The sequence below is a fragment of the Triturus cristatus genome, chromosome 3_2 (genome assembly GCF_964204655.1).
Source record: "Triturus cristatus chromosome 3_2, aTriCri1.1, whole genome shotgun sequence".
Lineage (NCBI taxonomy): Eukaryota > Metazoa > Chordata > Amphibia > Caudata > Salamandridae > Triturus > Triturus cristatus.
The window spans coordinates 921,323,521-921,346,353 of NC_140584.1; the positions used below are offsets into that span (position 1 = coordinate 921,323,521).

Genomic DNA, 22,833 nt, shown 5'->3' on the forward strand with positions numbered 1-22,833 from the left:
ATTTCCCTATGATCAGGGCCAGGTTCAGGCACTGTTCGACAGTACCTTTACCTTTTCTGAACCCATATTGGGAATTCACAATAAGGACCACCGAATCTGCCCATGTTTCTAGTCTGGCTAAAATGACCCTACCCAATATCTTACACGATGCATCAATTAATGAGATTGGGCGATAGCATCGGGGGTCTGATCTATCGCCCTTCTTAAAAATTGGCACCACTACTGCCTCCTTCCATGATGCCAGAATACGGCTAATGACAACTACTCTAAAAACATTTAACAACAGGGGGGCCCAAACCTTAACATTGTGTTTAAAAAAGTCCAAAGGCACTAGATCAGGGCCGGGTGCTTTTAATGGTATGCCTTTCGACAGAGCATCTTCCACTTCTTGTAAGGTGAGCGATGAGCTCAAGGACAAAGAAGATTGAGAGACCACCGATTCCCTAGCGTCTCCTAGTGATGGTTCATTGGATAAAGTACCATGTGGGTTAAAAATGTTCCCAAAATGTGATTCCCATGTTTCGCATGCAATCTGCATCACAATGTTATCCTTGCCATTACTTGTAAAAAGGGGGCGATTGATAACTTCCCAGAAAAGCCTGCTGTCCTTCAATTCCGAGGCCTTTTCTAGATCTTCCCAGGCTTGGTTTTTTAAGTCCAACTTCCTTATTCTTATGGCTTCTTTATAGGCCAGTCTAGATGCCCTAACCAGTTCTATGTCCCTAGGTTTTTGTTTTAATGCCGCTTTCAAGGATCTGTGTGTTGCCGAACATGCGGCATCAAACCATCTGGGACCTAGCATTTTGCTTTTACCAATTGGTTTTGTGAGGCGTTCGGCTACATGCCCACATAGAGATTCAAAATTCCCTATGACCTTTTCAGGGGTAGTTGTAGGTGTTAGACATGCCTCGTACTCAGAGCTATATCCATTTAGGATCTCTGCCTCAAGACCTGCCGCGTCTATTTTGCCCCATTTAAGTGTGATACCTTGGTTCCTACTATACTTTACAGGTTGCTCCCAAACAGAATGTTTGGGTTTAACGGGACAAAACAGGGATAAGTTTAGAGGGTTGTGGTCACTGGCAGCATTAGCAATTACTTCCAACTTATCAACATGATGGAAGTGCCCACTAGAGACAATTACAAAGTCAATAAAACTCATCATACCTCTACTTCCCTGAAACGTCGGTATTGGAGCAAAATTTGGACCAACCCAGGGCTCCACTATGCATAGATCATTTAGAATAATGATGTTGTTTAAGGCGTCCCCCTGGGGTGTATGTTTGAAGTGTAACAGGGGTTGATCATGGGAGTCTCTCAAGCCACACACCTTCGAGTCCCCGTAGGTACATAATGAACAGTTGAAATCTCCCACCCAGATGACAAATAGTAGGGGTTGCTCGTGGCGTGCCCTGGCTATGGCCTCCTCCAATTTCAACATTACGCTTGTCTCATTGTTGTCAAAGATGTTGTAATACCAGTTAATTAACAACAATGGTTCAGGAAACAAATTAACCAACATTAGCACTTGAAACCATGGGGAGTCAACTATCATAGAAGTTACAAGTTTGCATAGTTTTAAAGAGGTTGCTGTCATTAGGCCACCTTTTGCCCTACCCGCTTGTGAAGGTATCGCTAGGGTATTAAAGGCTTGGAAGCCCTCGATGTTCTGAGTGGATCGGCTCCATGTTTCCTGGAGGCACAGGATGTCACAGTCACCCACAAAGTCTAACCATGCCTCATCCTCCAATCTTGAGGCGCGCCCAGCAATGTTCCAAGAAATAAGGCGCATCCTTACTTCGCTTTGGTTTTTTCTGACTGGTTCAGGTAATACTTCCGGATTATGCCTTAAGATGATTGGACTTGGTTCGCTTTCTTTAGTAAGGCCAGCCTCAGGGACTTGGGGGTTAGAAGTACGATCGTCACCAACGGAAACATTCTCCCGTGAGTTATCGTCACAGCTTTCTCCCTTCTCCCTCTGGCTGGGCTCTCCTGTTGTCAGAGTATTAGTATTGCCAGGAGAACTTAGTGATGGTCAATCTATCTCTTCCATGCCCGCAAGTGCATCAAAGCGGTTTCTTAGGGGGATATTACTTGGAAACCATCCTAGGTAGTCTTCCCCCTGGAATCTTGGTCTTAGTTCATTATACCAGGTTTGCGAATAGTTGTTATTGTTATAAATTGATCCCCTAAAGAAACCATCACTCTGTTGCAGAGGACCCCAGTTGTTTTGGTTTGGCCATACGGCTCTATTTCTCCGGGCCCACCCAGGGTGTGTTTCACTGTTAGATGTCTGCCCAGTGTTTTTGTAAAGCAAAGTCGGGGGAACAAGATTCAAATTTGGATAGAAATATTCTAGACCTATACATTGAATATCCCCAGCTCTAGCAAATCTTGGTTTACAGCAGATGATATTTTTTACCCAGGTGTCGCTGAAGTTGATCAGGATACAGTCCCCCTCTAGGTCCTTCTCACTTGGGCCCACCCAGGGAACTCTGCGTACACTAAGTATTTTTGTTTTAGAATCAGGAGGGAGTGGTCTGTTATTATTGAGCCAGTATATTACTTTGTTTTTTAACTCCTGGTTTGATTCCGTTTTATTAGACAAAACTGGGGGTACTCCTGTGAGTATTACCATAAAAGGAGCTGAGTCTGGGGGCAAGTTTACAGGTGGTGATTTCCTTTTATGTGCTCTCTCGTTGTCATTGTTTGCTGCAGGCCCCTGCGAAGATGTTTGTTTTGGCCCTTGGGTAGTTCCCTGTTTAGAAGTAGTAACTTCTGGTGTTAGTACTGTACTACCCATATTTTGACTAGGGGGCCCCACAGTGCCCGCCACTGCAAGTTTAGTACGAGCTAATGGAACAGGTTTTGTTCGTGCTAAGGGGACCGGTGCTGCCTTAGGATCACCAGTTATAAGTGTTTTAGGTGTTTTACTGGCATTTTTATTCTCTCCCCCTTTTTTTGAATTACTATTATTGGCGTTACTGTTTTTATTATTGTTATTAGTACCCCCCACCTCGAGTGATTTATTTTTAGTTACTAGAGTTTCAAGGGAGTTGGCGTTAAGAGAGATAAGGTGTTCCAATTGGTCTAATTTTAGATTAACAATTTGAATTTTCTCTAGAACAGGCAGCAAGAGCATCTGAACCGATTTCTCAATTTCCCCCAAAAGTCGGTCATTATTATTGGTGTTAAAAGAGAAAATTTTCTGTCCCGCGTCAACTGGGTGGGTGCCCTTTTGTTTAGTTGGATTTGTCAGAACTTTGGGTGGTGCTGGCTTCGCTGACTTGGATCTGGTTCCTTTTCTATGGTTTCCCCCTCTTTTACGTTTGTTCGGATTGTTTGGTTCCCGCTCACAGACTACTACATGATCTTGTATGTGGATGGGCCCATTATTGCTCAAATTGCCGTCTAAGGCGTTATCCCCCGTGATACCTGATGAAATAGGTATAGGAGTGAGTGTGGGTGCTTCAGCTTGGGAGTCCCCTGGGTCTGCTATCGTGATTGTCTGGGAGTCAGAGTGTGCCACTAGATTCGGACTAGCCTCTAGGTTGCTATCTGCACTATCTGCACTTTTCTCGGGAGTGGGTGCCTTATTGGGGGTAATTTTAGAGGCAATATCTCCCAAGGATGAGCGTTTGCCTGTTATTAGATCTAGGGACAAACGCTTTTCGGTAAGGGCTATTTCTTTTTCTAAGATCACAGTTGCCCGAGTTATAAAATCGTCTAAAGTTCCAGTTGCTTTCCCATTGTTCTTTTTTACGGTAACCTGTCTACCCTTCCCTGAGCGCAAGGACATCATGTGGGTTCTAGGAAACAACTAAATATATAGTGCTATAACTTACAACCAAACAGTTTAAAGTAAGAGATCTGGGATCACTGATAAAGGGAGTAGCCCCGACCCAACCTTGATCGTCCATGAACGGCCTTAGACGGTCCCGCCCTTGTCCCGGGCTTCTACCGGCGAGCTCCCGCGCAGCGGTAAGCACGCGTTATTTTATGGCTGTTGTGGTAATGGGCGGGTCGTTGGGGGCGGGGCGGGGAGGGAGAGCAGCCCAGGTGGAGCGGGCGCGGGTTCCTGGGACTCCTGGGAAATGGAGTCCCAGCCCTCTTGCTCGCAGCCCTCAGCCCCTGTTTTACCCCAGCAGCAGCTTCAGCCCGGGAAGGAAAGCGCCCCTCTGCGAAGCGGGACCCGCGCAGCGGGTTCTGCGAGGCGTGGAGAAAGTTGCGCTGAGTGTCCTCAGGAAATCCAAAATGGCAATGGCAGGTTTGCTAGGAGGTCCCACGGAGTACAAGGCAAGCCGGTATTTGTTCACCCGGTCGTTGGGGGCGGGGCGGGGAGGGAGAGCAGCCCAGGTGGAGCGGGCGCGGGTTCCTGGGACTCCTGAGAAATGGAGTCCCAGCCCTCTTGCTCGCAGCCCTCAGCCCTCAGCCCCTGTTTTACCCCAGCAGCAGCTTCAACCCGGGAAGGAAAGCGCCCCTCTGCGAAGCGGGACCCGCGCAGCGGGTTCCGCGAGGCGTGGAGAAAGTTGCGTGGAGAAAGTTGCGCTGAGTGTCCTCAGGAAATCCAAAACGGCAATGGCAGGTTTGCTAGGAGGTCCCTCGTACTGACCTCAGGGACCCAAGCGTAGCGATACCGTTGCCATCCCATTAAAAAATTGAGTCTTTGTGACTTCGATGTTTAATATCACCGCCTCCAATCCATCAATAGTGACTGGGTTAAAGGCCATCAGCAAGAGCTCTCGATAAATTATTGCTAGTGTTCATCCCCTTTTTTTTTAGGTCTGTCGAGATTGAACACAGTATAACCATCAGGTGTTGCTCCTGATATTTCCGGGCCAGACGAATCGTCCGCCCAGGCTTCTGTCGCAAACACCAGGTCTATTTGGTGGTTAGAGTTGAATTCAGCTACTTCCATATGGTGTTTAACCATCGATCTGGTATTCATAAGAGCACAGATAATAGCTGGCCTGTCTGCGATGGGCTCCAACCTGTTGGAAGAGCTTTCAGGGATAGTGCCAACCATGGGCGGGTGGAGAGTCAGAAAACTACTATTAGAACTTGAGCAGGAGATAGGTGGGGGTTAAGTCATGGCTGCTATGCTTATTGGTGGACACTTCACTGACTTACCCATTACCTTAAGGTAGAGAAGTGCCTCTCGTGAGTAGCTCAGCGTCTGAAGTTAATCTGGGTGAAAAAGGCCAGGGGGACCGGCACTGGGCCTGCGCGTCGGCGCCATCCTCTGATTTTATAGTGCAAGTGTAGGTCAGGCGCACAACTAGACCGCCGCCCACTGAAAATGGCAGATGCAGTCAGAAACTACAGGAATAGTATCACTCCCTCGACTCAATCAGCACAGAAGTGCCTTGGTAGGAGGAATGAAGTCACCAACTAAGGACCGGCAGACTAATCCGAGAAAAAAATGTAAATGTCATGTAGCATATTATCTGGAAAAATAAATCACCCAGTAACGATGAGTAAAAGAATAATAGGTAGCATGAGTAGATTAAAAAGTAATAACTGTGAGGCTTATCACTGCGTCTGAATACTCTGTTCCTAGGAGAAACCACCCTGGTTTTGACGGGCTCTATAAAGGTCTCATAGGTGGTCTTAAGCAAAGGGAGGAACTGAAGGGAGAGTTGTGTCTTGCATGATGCTTTGACCAGGAAGTCATGCCTTCTCGGACAGTGTGCATATCAATTTTGTGATATGTGGCTGCAATTGTTATAATTCGGTTAGATGTAGCAGTGACTTTGGGGTGGTGGAGTGGTGGGCATGGCTGGGTACAGATTCAGGTCTGTATCAACCAGGGGATCAATGTTATAGCCATCCCACAGGTCATCCTTAGGTTCCGGTCTATAGGGTTCGTCATGGACAGGAATCCGCAGGGTGTAGTGGGCTGCCCTCCCCAGAAGATGTGTGGTGGTTCCTCCAGTTAATATGAAGGTGAAGCATGAGTAGGTGGTGAAAGAGGAGGATTAGTAAGAAGAGGATTAGTAAGAGGAAGTTGAGTAGAAAGGGGGCTGGTACCCCTGTCCTTGGACATCTTATCCTTGGGATGGGGAGGAGGCTCAAATGCAATCTGCGCCTCAAAAGTCAATTTCCTGTTCCTTAGGGGAGTCTCCTGTGGCTTTGACAGCAGCCTTGTGCAGCTCTTGCCTGTCTATAAGTGAATAAACTGATGCTTTTGGTGAGCATCTAACCACTCCTCCTGCAGATGATGGAGGATTGGTTGCTCTGAATCCTTGCAACTGGCCGTTGACTGTTGTTTTAGCGCTGTGGGAGCCTTAAACGTTTAGACTCGTGTTTGCACTGATGTTGGCTTTATTGCGGGTATGCTTCGGTGCGAGGACCCTCCAGGCCTCAAAGGGGCCTGAGGATTCTGCAAGACCTTTGTAGATGTAGGAGGGAGACTTCTTAGCTCAGAAGACTTTGGTCAGTGCTGACCATTGCCCAAAGGCAGTTGTGGCACAAAGGGCTGTTTTGACTTGGGCTCCAAGTCCAAGCCCCTCTGGGGTGGTTCGTTGCCCATAGAGGGGGTAATTCACCGATGTGCCCCCCTCCACTCTGTTGGTACTAATGAATCTTGTGGTGTAATTGTGCTCGGGGAGAGGCAGAGATTGCAGGCTTGATGATTGATGGTCCAGGAGAACTTGAAGGGCATCCTTTCCATCACTGATTTTAAATTCTTGATGACAAGGTTCTTGAGACAAGGGGCAGAGTGCCCCAGGAGGGGGCAGAAGCCCCCGGCAGTGAAGATCAATTGGAGCTCTGTCTTCAATGTATGATATGTAGAAACGAAAAAAAGGATTCTGGATCCGTCTCCATGAGTTTTCTGTTAGTATGGAAGTCGAGCGATCGAGCGGGCCCATCGGTAAAGTGCTCTATGGCGCTGAACATTCATCCTGATCAATCCAAATCCAAATACGATGGCGTGGGGGGAAACAAAGGAAAATGTTACTTATCAAGTAAGCATCTGTTCTTGGCATGTAGAGCAGTAGTTTCACATGCTTTGCATACTCCTGCCATCTACTGTTGGGTCCGAATGTATGCAAGTTGTTTTTCTTCGAAGAAGTCTTTCCAGGCACGAGGTAAGGTGACTCCTTTCGGTGATAGTGAGCATGGGCATTGACTCCATTGTTAGATTGTTTTACCGCAGAGGGTTAGACTGGAGTTAGTGAGTGTAGAATAGAGATGTCCATGCGAATGAATGTAAATTGAGAACTTCAACCATTACAGGAGACCGAGGAGGCGGTTGGCGCATGTGAATCTACAGCTCTACATTCCAAGAACAGATGCTTACTGTTTTCCGTTCGAGGATTGAGCTGTAGATCACTTGCTTTGCATAGACTATAGAGCAGTATACTATCAAAGCGGTGGCTAACCTGTGGTGGTTTGAAACAGTGTTTTAAGTACTGCTTAGTCTACATTTGCTTGTTGTCTCGCAAACACATCCACACAATAGTGCTTTGTGAATGTGTGCGGTGTAGACTATGTTGCTCGGCTAGGGGAATATTCTCTGAGAAAGCCACAGTGGCCTCTATTTTGCAAGTGGAATGTGCTCTAGGGAGTATTTTTAAAGTTCTTTTTGCTTTGGCATAACATTTTACAATCCATCTTGCAATACCTGACTTAGATATGGGATTGATTGCCTTTGTGTGGTGGAGAAAAAGCAACAAATTTTGCTTTGTTTTTCAAAATTATTTGGTTCTTTCTACATACTAAACTGGTTGATATGAAAGGCAGAAACTACTTTAGGGATAAATTTAGGATTGTTTAGAAGAACCACTCTATCTTTATGAAGTTGAAAGAAAGGCTCTTGTATAGATAATGGCTGAATTTCACCAACTCTCCTTAGTGAGGTTATTGCTATGAGGAAAGCAAACTTCCATGAGAGGAATTGTAACTGACATTTGTGCATTAGTTCAAAAGGTGGACCTATTAGCCTTGTTTAGGTTCCACTCTGGTGCAGGGGGAACTCTTGGTGGTATCACCCTTTTTAACCCCGTCCATGAAGGCTTTGATCACTGGTACTCTGAATTGAGATAAGTGTTGTCTATTTTGAAAGTATGCAGCTACCGCTGCTAGGTGTAAACAGATGGATGTGTAAGTCAATTTAGATTGCTGTAAATGCAACAGGTAACAAATTAGGTTTTGTACAGAGGTATAAAGTGGATTGATGATGTTGTTTTCACAATAGATAACAAACCGTTACCATGTTGCTGCTTAACATGCTCTAGTAGTAGGTTTGCTAGCCTCCTTGCGAATATTCATAAAGTCTGGTGGTAATTGTAAATAACCAAACTCTGACTTCAGGAGCTAAATCGCTAGGTTGAGTTATCTTGAATTGAATATCTGATTTCTCCATGGCTCTGAGTGAGGAGACTGGGTGTGAGATGTAGATTTTGATGTGGCACCAGTGACAGTTCTAACAGGGTGGTGTACCAAGGTTGAACAAACTCATGTGGGTGCTACTAATATCAATGTGAGGGATGTTTGTTTGTGCTTCCGAACCAGTGATGGAATTAGTGGGAGAGGCGCAAAAGCATAGGCAAATATTCCTGACCAATTCATCCATAGAGCATTGCCCTTGGATAGACGGTGTTGGAACCTGGATGCGAAGTTTAGGCATTTTGTGTTGTTGACTGTAGTAAACAGATCTATCTGTGAAAACCCCCATTGTTGAAAGTAAGGAAGAAGAACTTGGGGATGAAATTGCCACTCGTGAACTTGCTCTCTGACTGCTGAGCAGGTTGGCAATTTGATGGTCTACCCCTGGAAGGTGTTCTGCTAGGAGATCAATTCTGTGATGAATTGCCTAATTCCAAATGCTTTGTGCCAGGCGGTACAGCTGGAGAGTGTGTGTCCCTCCCGGTTTCAGAAGACAACGCATCGCTGTCATGTTGTCTGTGCGAACTAAGACAGTTTTGCATAGAAGATGTGTGGAAAGCTTTGAGTGCTAGAAACACCGCTACAAGTTCCAGGTTGTGGATGTTGAGACGTTTGTGATTGTCTGACCACAGCCCTTGTACCATGTGATGTTAGAGATGAGCACCCCAACCGGATAAAGATGCGTCTGCTGTCAGTACTGTCTGTGGAATCGGGTCTATGAAGGGCCACCCTTTTGGTAAGTTTTGAGGGTTCCACCACTGCTGAGAGCGATGGGTGCGGCCGTCTACCAACACTAGATTGGTAAATTAAACCTGTGACTGATTTTACTGACGCGCTAGACATTCCTGCAGAGGACGCATGTGAAGCCTTGCGTGAGGTAGGATTGCAATTCAGGATGCTATCATTCCCAGCAGCTGCATAAAAACTCTGGGTGGTAATGTTTGATTGGGTTGAAATTGTAGTATTGTGGCCTGAATATTGTGAATCCTGGCCACAATGGGAGAGGCTAAAGCTTTCAGAGTGTTGAGGGAAGCTCCTAGATGCGATTGCACTTGCGCCAGGAACAGATGAGATTTCTGTGTATTGATTGTGAAACCTAACTGATGTAGTAGGTGTACTGTTGTCGGAGTGTGGGGTATACAGTTCTGGTAAGTGCCCGCTTTGATAAGCCTGTCATCTAGGTAAGGAAAGACATGGATACACTGTCGTCTGAGATGAGCAGCTACTACTGCAAGACGTGGTGAACACTCTGGGGGCTGTGGTGACGCCAAATGGAAGTACCTCAAACTGGTAATGTTTGCCTGCTATCACAAATCTGAGGTATGTGCGATGAGCTGGATGAATTGTAATGTGAAAGTAGGTGTCTTTTAGATCCAAAGTTGACATAAAGTCACCTAGTTGTAAAAGAGAAGGTACCTGTTGCAGAATCACCATGTGAAAGTGCTCTGACAGAATGCATTTGTTTAATTCTCTAAGATCTAGAATAGGTCTTAATGAGCCGTCCTTTTTGGGAATTAGAAAGTAAAGGGAATAAACCACTGACACTTGGTACTTTAATGGGATTGGTTCTATAGCCTCTTTAAGTAATAGAGATTGCACTCCTTGTTGGGGCAAGTGCTGTTGGTCTGTTGACAATTCGTAATATTGAGGTGGAATGCTTGGAGGGTTGTTGGTATGCTCCAGGCAATAACCATGTTGGATAATTCCAATATCACATTTGTCGTTTGTTTTTGATTCCCAAATGGGGAGAAAGTGTTGAAGTCTTCCTCCAACAAGTGTGGAATAGTCAGAGGGAAGTGTGGGGAAGTCACTGTTTATTTGGGAAAGGGGAAGTGTGGGGTGTGTTTTTTTTACCTCTGCTCCTTGGACTGTTTCCTCTGTAGCCTCCTCTGAAAAAACCTTTTGTAAAGGATAATTGAGAAGGGTTGTTGTAAGAGGAAGTGTTTTGCTCTTTCCTTGTGGATTTGGACCCTCCCTGTAAAAAGGGCACCGAAAGGAACCCCTGTAAGAGGGACACTGAGGAGCACCCATGGATTTTGCCACATCTGTATCTTTTTTTATCGTTTTGAGCGCTTGATCAACTTCAGGGCCAAAAAGATATTTTTTGTCAAAGGGTATGTTTAAAATAGATTGCTATACTTCAGGTTTAAACCCTGAGAAACGTAACCAGGCAAGTCTCTGGAGTAGGATGCTTGTATTGATCCCTCTAGCTACAGTATCAGCCACATATAGAGCTAATCTAATGGAGGTGTTGGAAATGAGTTTACATTCCCGAACTAAGTCTTGTGCTTTGGCCTTATGTTCATATGGGAGAAACAGTAGAAGTTGTTCTATTCCGTCCTAGTGGGCTCTATCGTATCTTGCAAGGAGACCATCGGTGTTAGCAATACGCCAATATTTAGCTGCTTGCGCAGCTACATGTTTGCCAGAAGCATAAATTAGTTTGAACTCCTTATCTGGGGGAGGAGCATCCCCAGATGCTTGAGAATTAGCTTGCTTTCGAGCATTGGATACAACCACAGAGTCCAGTGGCAACTGACCCTTAATAAAAATAGGGTCTGTTGGGGAAAGGTTGTATTTTTTATCCACTCTAGGAGTGAGGATCCTAGCACGTCCAGGGTCTTTAAAGATGTCATCTGTGCGCCTTAACATACCTTTAAGCATAGGCAGTGTCTGACTGGATTTATGTGTTGCTAGAGTTTCAAAGAGAAAATTCTCCTTTAAGGATTCTTTACGTAGCTCTACCCCATGGTAGTGTGCAGCTCTAGCAATTAGCTCCTGATATGACAGATTGTCATTCGGTGGAGATGGTCTGGCAGTGTAAAGATCTGGGTCTGTATCTTGTGGAGGATCAATGGTATAATCCGTCCAAGGATCTATTGGTGACTGTGTGTCATCATCATCAGTGTCATTTGCATCAGGGTGAGGTAGAGGAGACTGCCTAGGTGTAATGTGTACGGGATTAAATTGTGGCGGAGAGGGAGGAGGAGGAGATGGAAGTGTGTAGAAAGGAGTCGTCCCGACATGTTGAATTGTAAAGCTGTCATCATCCGTAAGCTTGTGTTTGGATGGCGGGTTAGTGTGAATATGTCCAGTATCCGGATTAACCGTTTTTTTTTCTATTTCGGATCTGATTTGGGTGGTAAAATGTCCATGCTTGGATCCGATTGCGGTACTGGCAGCTGTGTAATTTTCGGCACCGAAGCTATCGGTGCCGAGCTGGAATGTCCTTCCGATGCCAAAGATTTCGGCTACAAGGAATGCTTCCTTGGTTTCGGCGTCGAAGGTTTCGGCTCCAAGCCTATTTTATGTTTAAAGCCCGAAGGTTTCGGCTCAAAAGTGGGTTTTGACCGACTCGGTCCCGAGCTGGAAGGCTTGTGAGAGCATTTCAGTGCTTTGGAAACGTCTTCTCGGTGCCGACCTTGGCCTGAAGGCAGAGGTGGTGCCGATGACTTAGATATTCTAGGGACGGTGGAAAGGGGGCGGGGGTCTCCCATACTCACGTCCTCTTGTCCCTGCAGCACATCGTCGTCTTCGAGGACAATCTGCAACTCTGCCTCAGAGTCCGATGCTGCTGAAGCGTGTCCTTCTTCGGCCGCTGAGACTTCCTCTTATTCGGAGTCTTTGCCGAAGAGATCCTGTGTGTCGTCCAGCTGCTGGCGCTGCATCTCTAGATGTCGTGTCTGATGATCACGGAGAGTTTTCTTCGATCTGAAGTCTTGTTCTTTGTGCTCAGGGGACAATCACAAGTTACACACTTGATGTAGGTCTGAACGCGGATACTTCGCGTGGCACAGGGGGTAGAATTTGAACGGAGTCTGTTCCATCGAACAGGTACCGGACCGACGCGGACAAGCCGGAAAGCTGCCCATGAAAATCGCAATCGAAATTGAAGATTTTTTGATGTCGAGTCCAACCGTGGAGAAAAAGGAACGCGTTTGAAAACAATACTGTAGAGGGTAGAGTGGATTGCGCACCAAGGGGAACCCGAGGACCGATTCCAAAACGGAGCGCAGCAATACATGTCCGAACCCGATGGCGGAAAAAAACAATCCAGCAATGGAGTCGATGCCCATGGGCACTATCACCGAAAGGAGGAGTCACCTTACCTCGTGACTGGAAAGACTTATTCGAAGATAAACAACTTGCAAACATTGTGACCCAACACTAGATGGCAGGAGTATGCAAAGCATGTGATCTACAGTTCACATGCCTCGAACATCTAATAATGAAGCCAGTGCCCATGAGCACTGCCAACTAAGGGAGCTGACACTATACCTTGTGACTCAAAAGGCTTCTTTGAGGAAAACGAGATGCAAATGTCCAAGCCCAACACTAGATGGCAACAGTATGCAGGGCATCAGTATCTAATGCCACACATTTTACAAACATAGGTTTTCTTTCTCTTCATACATCACTGAGTTTATTTGGATGAAGAAGCACTGCTCTCAATTAGACGATTATAAACTTAATCACACTGAAGATTCCTGAATGTTCTCACTGTTTCTTGCGTCCGATATGGGAACCTAAAACACTGACTATCAGATTCATCTATTGCAGTTCAATTCAATCACTCAATTATAATTGTGCGCCCACTCTCTAAAGTGGAGTCATTCCTACATTGTATTCTGTGGCACTTGTCTACAGATAAAGAATATTGTCCCACACTGAGCTCTAGGGTCACAGTTACTCAGTTTCATATAAAACAAAATTGGGTCTTGGCCCTCCACTCTGGGGTGAATCCCAAGAGTCCAATTTGAGTGTGCCAAACTGAATTCTCCAATATTGCTTTCTTGGTAGCAAGGGATGCATTTTCTTTCATCAATATGGTGAACAATTTGCTTAAGCTCAAAATATTTGGACTGTTGCATGCTGCTGATTGACCACCCCCAGTATTTTTCCTGCAATAGTGTGACCTTCTCAAGCATGGTCATCCTGTGACATAGCTTAGGTGGCGAGGGTAGCTACTAACGAAGATGGTTGAGCACCATAAGGGGGTTTGCACTGACCTCAGATGTGCAGAGAACATGATTAACAGGTTAGAGGAAAGTACAGGCATAGTCAAGGACAAGGAGGATGATCTTTATGAGAGAACAGAGGTGAAGAAAGTGCAACATCAGAAGGAAGGCACCCCACTTCCCCATGCTTCAGCATATGTGGATGGTACAGCAGGCTGTGCTATGGAAGGGGCAAAGAGATGCACAGACTGTTTAGTTAGTAGACATTGAAAAAAAAGATGCTGGAGTATCGAGTAGTGACAGCTAAAGTCGGGCTGAGCTCAGGAACAGACTAGAAACCATTGGGGACGGCCAAGTAGTATTCGCCCTAGAGTCAGAGACAAGTGGAAAGTAAACAGGAAGCGGTCATTTTAGAACCACTGAAGCATACAAAGACAGATAGGGAGCAAGACCACGGACTCATTGTCAGTAAAATTGCTCCCCCTACCTCGCAGCTCCACCATTAAGTGAGGCCTGCCCCTGCACTTGCACTCTCTTGTGCTGGTGTTCGAGGCCCTCCTCCACCCGCAGGATCACCTGCGCCTCATCCCTGGTGGTCCAGTGAACCAGTGTTCTCCTCTGCCTCGCTCCGCTCTCCTCTCCGTTTTACCACTCTGTCTTTTTCTGTTTCTTCACTTTTCCTACCTTTTCTAATTTTTCCACTTTTTTTTTTTATTTTCCCTTAGCCTCCCTGGTGGTCCAGTGGACCTCTGTTCTCCTTTGCCTCGTTCCGCTGTCTGCTCAGTTTTTCACTCTTTTTCAGATAATTTCTGCACTTTTCTGCTTTCTGTGCTTTTTTTGCTTTCTGCCTTATTTCACTCTTTTCCTCCTTTTTTACCCCCTTATCTCTCCTCTCCCGTCCGTTTTTCCCCGCCACTGCTGCCTCCGCGGCCCCTCCTCCCCAGCACAACCAGCGCGACCAATCCTGCTCCCATCCCCGCTCCCAGCTGTCCAGCCCTCCCTGACCCCTACTTAATGGTGGCCGCTGCACGGCTGCACAGCCGCCGTGCCGTTGGCGCCTGCGCCTGTCTGCGACCTGACCACGGACAGCGCCAGGAACCCTGGATCTCTGCACCGCAAACGTTACGAACCGGTGACACTCCACGCCCTCAACCCAGGTAGCAACAACAACTGCAAGCTAGTGTCACCGGCCAACACCCACGGACCCTTCAGCTGTTACCGCTGCAGCACAGCCAAGACCACGGACACAGCGCAACCCACCTGCAAGAACACACCCGAACCGAAGACCCTGCAATGCATCCTCCTCAACGCCCGATCCCTCCACAAACACGCCACCGAAATCTGGGACCTCCTCGACAGCACCACTCCGGATGTAGCATTCTTCACCGAAACCTGGACCAACACTTCCTCGGGACCAGACATCGCCATCGCCATCCCCAAAGGATACAAGATCTACAGGAAGGACCGCCCGGGAGGAGGAATCGCTATCGTCCACAAATCCACCCTCCGCCTGAGCACGCCTGTGGCCCACGTGCAGTCTTGTCCATATTCGGTTTTCAAGTGGTTGGCGAAGGCCCAATTAAAATGTAATGAAGACAAGTCAGAGGTTCTTTTGTTTGGTGACTTTCCGGCTGGGTTTAGAGACTCGATCTGGCCAGCTGAGTTTCCACCCCCATTGTCTAATAGCCAGATCGCAAAGAATCTGGGAGTTTCTCTAGCCAAGTTAAGAGACTTGCGGGCTGCTGCTTTGGGCTCCTCAGAGTCCTGAGAAGATTTGTTCCGCTTCTTCCGAAGGCTGCACGTGAATCTGTGGTACGTGCGTGTATTCTGTCCCGTTTGGACTACGCTAATGCGCTTTATGTGGGGATCCCAGCTTATTCCCTCAAACTTCAAGTGATCCAGAATGCGGCGGCCCGCCTCTTGGGTGGGATCTAAATCTCTTACCATAGCCCATCGGGCACTACATGGTCTAGGGCCGGGCTATTTGCAGAAACGATTCTCCTTTTATGTCCCGGGGAGGACTTTGCGCTCTTCATCCCTTAGGCTGGCAAAGGTCCCTTGTTTCCAGCGGCATTGCCTGGGGAGCGCTTCCTTGGCCGTACATGCGGCCCGTGCTTGGAATGCGCTTCCCTTGGCACTTCGCTGTGTGGAGGATCTTGCTGCTTTTAAAAAATTACTAAAAACTCATCTTTTTATCTAAGATCAGGTTATGCTTTGTTTTCCCTATGCTCGCGCCGGGACACTCCTAGGAGTAGCTGTGCGCGTTAGAAATTCAAATAACGTAACAGACTCCCCGACGAGCCCACAGACCTGATGGAACACCTTCACTTCAAGATACTGGCCAGCCCCACTCCCACCCTCCGAGGAACCCTCATCTACCGACCCCCTGGACCCTGCGGACCTTTTGCCGAATCCATCACGGACATCATCTCCCCGCAGGCCATCGCATCCACCAACTACACCCTGCTGGGAGACCTCAACTTCCACCTCGACAACCAACTTGACCCCAGCACCACATCCCTTCTGCACAACCTCCACAACATTGGACTCTACCAGATCGTGACCGAACCCAAGTACTCAGCAGGACACACCCTCAATCCCCTCTTCACAACATGAAACTCTATCACCTTAAGCCACACCACCAAACTCCTATGGACTGACCATCGATGCGTCCACTTCACCTTCAGAACACCCACCATCCACAGACACCAGCACCTGCTCCCACGCAGAAATTGGACCAGAATCACCGACGACCAGCTTACCTCATCACTCATCAACTCCACCCCAACAGTCACAGAAAAAGACTACCTCAACGCCACAGCCGGAACTCCGCACAGTTGGATCACCGACAGCGCCAACACCTAAGCCCCCCTTAAGAAAAACAACAACACCCACGCCAAGAAAGCTAGATGGTTTACCACCGAACTTCGAGTGTCCAGACGCACTTGCAGCCACCTCGAAAAAGGACTGGAGGAACACCAAATCCACAGAAGCCCACAACAACTTCAGAGCCGCCACCAAAGTCCACCACCAACTCATCAGCAGCAGGCTGGACTACGGAAACACCCTCTACGAAGGAGTCTCGGCCAAACTCCTGAAATGACTACAACACATACAGAACGCCTCTGCACGTCTGATCCTCGACATCCCGCGCTACAGCCACATCACACCACACGAGAGACCTGCACTGGCTCCCCGTCAACAAGAGGATCACCTTCAAGCCCCTCACTCATGCACACAAGGCGCCGGACAGGCTTACTTCAACAGACGACTCACCTTCTACACCCTGAACCGACAGCTCCGCTCCGCCGACCTCGCCACCGTCCCCCGCATCCGAAGAACGACCACCGGCGGCAGATCGTTCTCACACCTCACCGCCAAGACCAGGAACACCCTCCCCATCCTCCTACGGCAGACCCAGGCCCTACTAACCTTCAGGAGGCTTCTCAAGACCTGGCTATTCGAGCAGTAGGAGCACCCACTCCACCCTCAGCGCCTTGAGACCCTCACGGGTGAGTAGTGCGCTTTACGGATTGATTGATCAGAAAAACAAGGAAAAAAGCGATCAAAGACAGAATCTCCACCCATGCACACAACAGCAAAGAATTCTTCAACATCATCAGGGAGTTCGCCCAACCTACCAGCGAGTCCACCGACATCCAACCCTCACAAGACCTCTGCAACAAACTCAGCACCTTTTTCCACCACAAAATCAAGAGCATCTACGACAACTTCGACTAAGACAACCAACACACTGAACCCTCACCAACCACCCCCCACACCATGAAGCCAACGATTGACAACTGGTGAGCCCTCACCACCGAAGACACACTGAAGACGATGAACTCAATCCACTCTAGGGCCCCCATGGACCCCTGTCCCCACCACATTTTCAACAGAGCCGCCAACACCATCGGACCCATGCTCTGCCACCATCAACCGCTCCCTGGCAAACGCATCATTCCCCAACGACTGGAAACACGCCGAGATCAACCCCCTCCTCAAGAAACCCTTGGCGGACCCCACCGGCCTCAAAAACTACAGACCCATCTCCCTGCTCCCGTTCCCAGCGAAAGTCATCGAGAAAGCCATCAACAGCGAACTCGCCACATTCATCGAAGAGCACAACATCTCGACTCCTCCCAATCCGGCTTCAGAAAAAACCACAGCATGGAAACCGCCCTCCTCGCCGCAACAGATGACATCCGCACCCTACTTGATAAAGGAGAAACAGCAGCCCTCATCTTCCTCCACCTCTCAGCGGCGTTCGACACAGTCTCTCACCGCACTCTAATACGCAGACTCCACGACGCAGGGATTCAAGATAAGGCTCTCGACTGGATCCGCTCCTTCCTCTCCGGCAGAACGCAGAGGGTCAGACTCCCCCCTTTCCTCTCGGACCCTACATCAACCACAAGCGGAGTCCCCCAGGGGTCATCCCTCAGCCTTACGCTCTTCAATGTCTACATGGCTCCGCTCGCCCCCATCGTCAGAACCTACGGACTCAACATTGTGTCATACGCAGACGACACCCAACTCATCCTCTCCCTATCCAACTAATGCAACACCGCAAGACACTATTTTCGACCAGGCATGGAAGCCGTCGCCAATTGGATGAAAAACAGCTGCCTTCAACTAAACACCAACAAAACAGAAGTACTCATCATGGGCCCACACCCCGATGCCTGTCTACGACACCTGGTGGCTCCCCGCCCCCGGAAGCCCGCCCACCCCCACGGACCACGCACGCAACCTGGGAATCATCCTGGATTCTGAACTCAAAATGGACCGCCAGATCAACGTCTCATCCTCCTGCTTCCACACCCTTCGCCTCCTACGCAAGACCTTCAAATGGATGCCCTTGAACACAGAAAGACAGTCACTCACGCCCTGGTCACCAGCAGACTCGACTACGGCAATGCACTCTATGCCGGAAAAAACAAAAACCTCACACGCAAGCTACAGAACATCCAGAACGCTGCTCCAAGACTGGTCCTCAACCTGCCAAGACACTGCCTCATTTCCCAACACCTGTGCACACTCCACTGGCTCCCCCATCGAAGCTAGAGTCACATTCAAGATGCTGACCCAGGCTCACAAGGCCCTCCATGACACAGGACCAGCATACCTGAACAGCCGACCCAAAGTCCACGCACCCCAAAGGACCCTACGATCAGTCCAACTCTCCAACGCCATGGTCCCCCACACCAGAAAGACCAGCTCAGGCTGCCTCTCCTCCTCCTTCCTCGCGGCCAGAGCCTGGAACGCCTTCGCTCTCCACCTCAGACAGACACCTCTCCCCATCTTCACAAGAAACCTCAAAACCTGGCTCTTCGAAAGACCCCCTCCTTGATGGACTGGAACCTGTGAACCCCCCCCCCCCCCTGCCCCCAGCGCCTTGAGACCCTCATGGGTGAATAATAGCGCTTAACAAACGCGTGATTGATTGATTGATTGAGACAGTGTTCAAAGGGATGGGTGTGCGGAGTACAATGGGTAGTTGAACTGGTGGTCAACGTAGAGGAGGGACTATCAACTGGGGTGGCCGTTTCGGAGTCAGGCAGGAACTATTACTAATGGGACAGCAGCAACAATGCTAAACGTTTCCGAAACAGTATTCAACTGGGAGGAGAGACCATCTATTGGACTGCTGTATTAACATCTCAACAGAGTCAAGGGCAAAAAGTCTGGTCTGTGGAGCAGCTACAGACAGATGGATTGAGACTGGAGAGGAGGACAAACTAGGAGTAATTGAGGAAAACTAGGCCGTCTCATTGGAAAAAGCCACAGAGAAGGAAGTAGAAGTAGTTTTATCTTAGACCTAGAAAAGCAAAGGCAAAACAGAAGGGTAAGGACCATCTCCTGTGGTACCAGGTTTGCCAGTGGAAGCCCAAGGACTGCCTACCCTAAAATGGATAGAAATACTAAGCTCACTGCTGAAAGAAAAATTTGAACAGTCAACTTTATCATGCACGCATGTTGGTTTTGTATTACATGTTTGGCAGAACAGTAACTCACATGGTTTCTTCATCAATATCGTTCTCCTCAGTGTTGCTGGTTGCCGTTGAACTGGCAGAAGAGCAGCTGCCATCCAGATGGATTACTTCATCCTCAGCAACAAGTTCAACGTCCAAATCCCCGTCCAAGAGATCATGCTGCTGGAACAAGTATATAAATACAGCAATTTGACAATCAATCAAAAACTTTCTCTCTATATATTTAACATTGAGTTTATCAGTCAACTGTTCCCAGTTGCTGGACTTCTAAGCAACTACAAAACACGGTATGTATTATTAGAAAAACAAAAGACTGAGTTAATTGTTAGTTATGCATATGCCCACGTATGGGAAAAAGTAAAAACATAAAATTCTTCTAATGTGAAGTGAGAGGCTAAAATACTAATGTAGGATGTTTCTCGGAAGTGACTAGTGTTTTGTAGCGCCCATCATGTGCAATCCACTCATCGGTGTGATGTCGGAGCCAAGAAGTGAGACTCACTCACCTTTTAAAAAACGTTGCTGCTGTGTGCTTAATTCACCCTAGCCTACATCAGGTAGAGCTGGGGTGCTGCATAGCACAGGAGTAGTGACTGCTTGGTTGTGTGCGCGCGCAGGGTACAGTACAGGAATAGAGGAATAATGTGTAGTGCAGGTGAGATTAGTGCATGTGCGGAGTGTATGTATTCTTGGGAGGAGTACATGACATGAAAGATGTAGTGCTGTGCTGTGGGTGAGCAATGAGAGCATGTGCTGGGTGTATATGTGCAAAGTACAATACATGAAGGTTGACGTTTTGTGCAGCGCACATTTGTTGAGTGTGTGTGCTGGCGGTGTAAGCACTCAATGCATGTGTACATGTAAGGGTACAATGCATAGAGGTAACAGTGCTGAACCGAAACTGTTCTGTGAATATGCACTGAGTAACTGTGCCTGTAGTGGGACATTATACGGAGGACTCTGGGTTCCATTTCGGGAAGCCCAAGCCCTCTTGGTGAATACATGAAGGAGAAGAGGAATTCCCCAGACAGATTTGTGTATTGTTGCATTCCTGAGAGCTGGAGGAAAAAGAGACTCCCTTTACACTTCAAAAGACTGCTCCTTGATTCAGTGATAGATCACAAGGAAGGTCACTGGACGCATCTCAGAAAGGGAGATGGGACTGATAAGGGAATCATATAGAGTAGGGCTGGAGGTCTGGGATTAACTTTTTGATGCACATAACACTGTGGCTGACAACCAGGTTTGAATTCTGATCACTCCTGTGAGAAAGGGCCCTCTTTCTGAATGGTAGTCCCCACCTTTTGCTGAACTGATGATGTGCTTTGACTGAGTGTGCCTTGGGCTCCTGCCAATCAGGTGCCCAAGGCCTATGTTCTTTCCCTAAAACTGCATTAAAAACCAAACTCAATTGGCATCTCTGGCCACAGGTCAGCCCCTGGTAAATGGTACCACAGCTACCCAGGGCACTGTGACCAGGGAAGACCTCTAAGGGCTGCAGCACTTATTGTGCCACCCTTACAGGACCGATACCATTACACTCACATACTGCCTTTGCAGGCTGCGTGTCTTGGTGCAGAACAAAGACAAGAGTCGACATGGCACACATCTCTGTGTGCCATGCCTACAGTCCACTGCCCTGGCATAGATCAGTCACCCCTCTAGCTGGGTGCCCTATAATAGTGGTGAGGTTACAAGTGCATCAGCCCTGTACCCCTACAGTGTCTAAGTTCATTCTTATCAATTCAAACAGGGGTAACTGTTCCAGGATTGGATGCAATAGTCACCCAAGACAGGGAAAAAGGAAGAAGAAGGAATACACAGAGTGGGGTCCTAGGTTTAAACCCTGTGGGATAGAGGCAATCACACGTCTTGTCTCTTGATGCCCTAACACACAGCGAAGGATGCATGCTTCATCATCAGGCGGTTGCTCCTTGTCGGGCCGGCTCTGCAATGCCCTATGGGTCCCCCGAAGGGTAGCTAAGGGATATCGAAGTGAGTTGAGTTTAATATAAGGGTTTCCTTGCCAGGTAAAAAAAGACCCGTAGGCAGACATGTCTAAAGGGTAGGTGCTGACAGGTGTAGCACCCGACAGAAAACCCTGTTACGGTGCGGGCGTGTACACGTGCTAGCCTATGGAGCAACTTATTAATATAGACTAGGTTGCTACAGGAGCAGCCAATCACTAGAGTTACAGCCACCTTGTAGTTGCACACAAGGGTGATCCGCTCCCCCGAGTAGGGTTCTTGACCCACTGACAGTCTCTTGATTTTTTAATTAACTTCACTGGTCCTGAAGAAGCGGCCTGGGATCGTTTTGACCTCTTGAATGGCACAAAACATGTTGACCTAAAGTTACTGCGGCACATTACGCCCCTGCAGTAACACTTGACTTATGGGTCTTTTTACCCTGGCAAGGGAACCCTTATATTAAACTTAACTCCAATTCCAATTCCAAAAATTCTTTATTTCGGTCATATAGACCATAAAAGATGCAATGAAAACATTACAGACATTAAAACATTATTAAAATACATTTGAATAAAAACGACTCTCCCAGCGAGGAATGGGTTAAAATTGCATTTAGAAAGTTCTTTAAAAAGTTCAAGGAGCTTCAGACGATTTTTTTTCTTCTAATCAGCCATATGGCCATAAGAAATTTGGAAACAGCAAACACAATGTGGCCCAAGGTACTAGTTTTCAAAATCCTGTATGCTTGTGCATACTCTCTGAACCCCAGGTTCTTACAGAGTGGCGCTATCCAATATTTTCTGGGCCTTTGGTATGCAGGGCACACAAACAAGATATGGGGGTCGTCTTCCACATGGTTGTTACAGCAGGGACATATTTTGTCGCCCCCCTTTGTCCACTTCGAAGTGTATGAATTGATAGGTAGTGTGCTATACCTCCATTGAACATACAGTTTCCTTGCCAGGATGGGAAAAATAAAATCCATAAAAGGTTCAAAAACATAAGAATTTTTGGATTCTAAAAATTGCAAGGTTAAGGTGCCACTATTTTGAGCAGCCGTCAAATGTGCAAGGGACCTGGCTTTGTAGATTTGTGCCAGAGCCCTGCGCGAGATTGCACGGCAGCCTCGTGCAGGGTCCTCCCACAGGACACGGAGATTAATGGCAGACAGTTCGTTTTCCACAAAGGTGAGCCAGGGGATTTTACCGCTAGAGTTTAAGCTCATGACATGGGTGAGATCCTCCCTATAATGATGGAGTTCGTCCGTAGACCAGAGCCTGTGCCAGAACTTCACTGGCTTTGACACAAGCTCCTCTGCAATAGGGGGGAGACCCATGTCCATTCTCAGAGGCTGGAGTGGCGTGGCACTTGGAAGGGCTAGAAGGCGCCTTAGAAAGCTATTTTCCACTATTGATAGGCCCTTCACCGTTTTATGTCCCCATAGCTCACTGCCATACATGGCCGCAGCCTTGGCCTGGGTCTTGTAGGTTTCAAGGGCCGGGCTTATGGGCTTAAAGG

At 47.8% G+C, this 22,833-nt stretch overlaps 1 protein-coding gene across 3 annotated transcripts in view; it reads right to left on the minus strand.

Annotated features, from left to right (window-relative positions):
• TRIM37 (tripartite motif containing 37) overlaps positions 1 to 22,833 on the minus strand; it is a 1,106,152-nt gene that overhangs the window by 509,829 nt on the left and 573,490 nt on the right. For 2 of the 3 annotated variants that reach the window (XM_085649379.1, XM_085649380.1), the window contains exon 16: positions 19,368 to 19,507. In XM_085649379.1, the coding sequence (XP_085505505.1) occupies positions 19,368 to 19,507 (140 nt within the window). The remainder of the gene's footprint in view (positions 1 to 19,367; positions 19,508 to 22,833) is intronic. The other variant, XM_085649381.1, reaches the window with a different exon arrangement.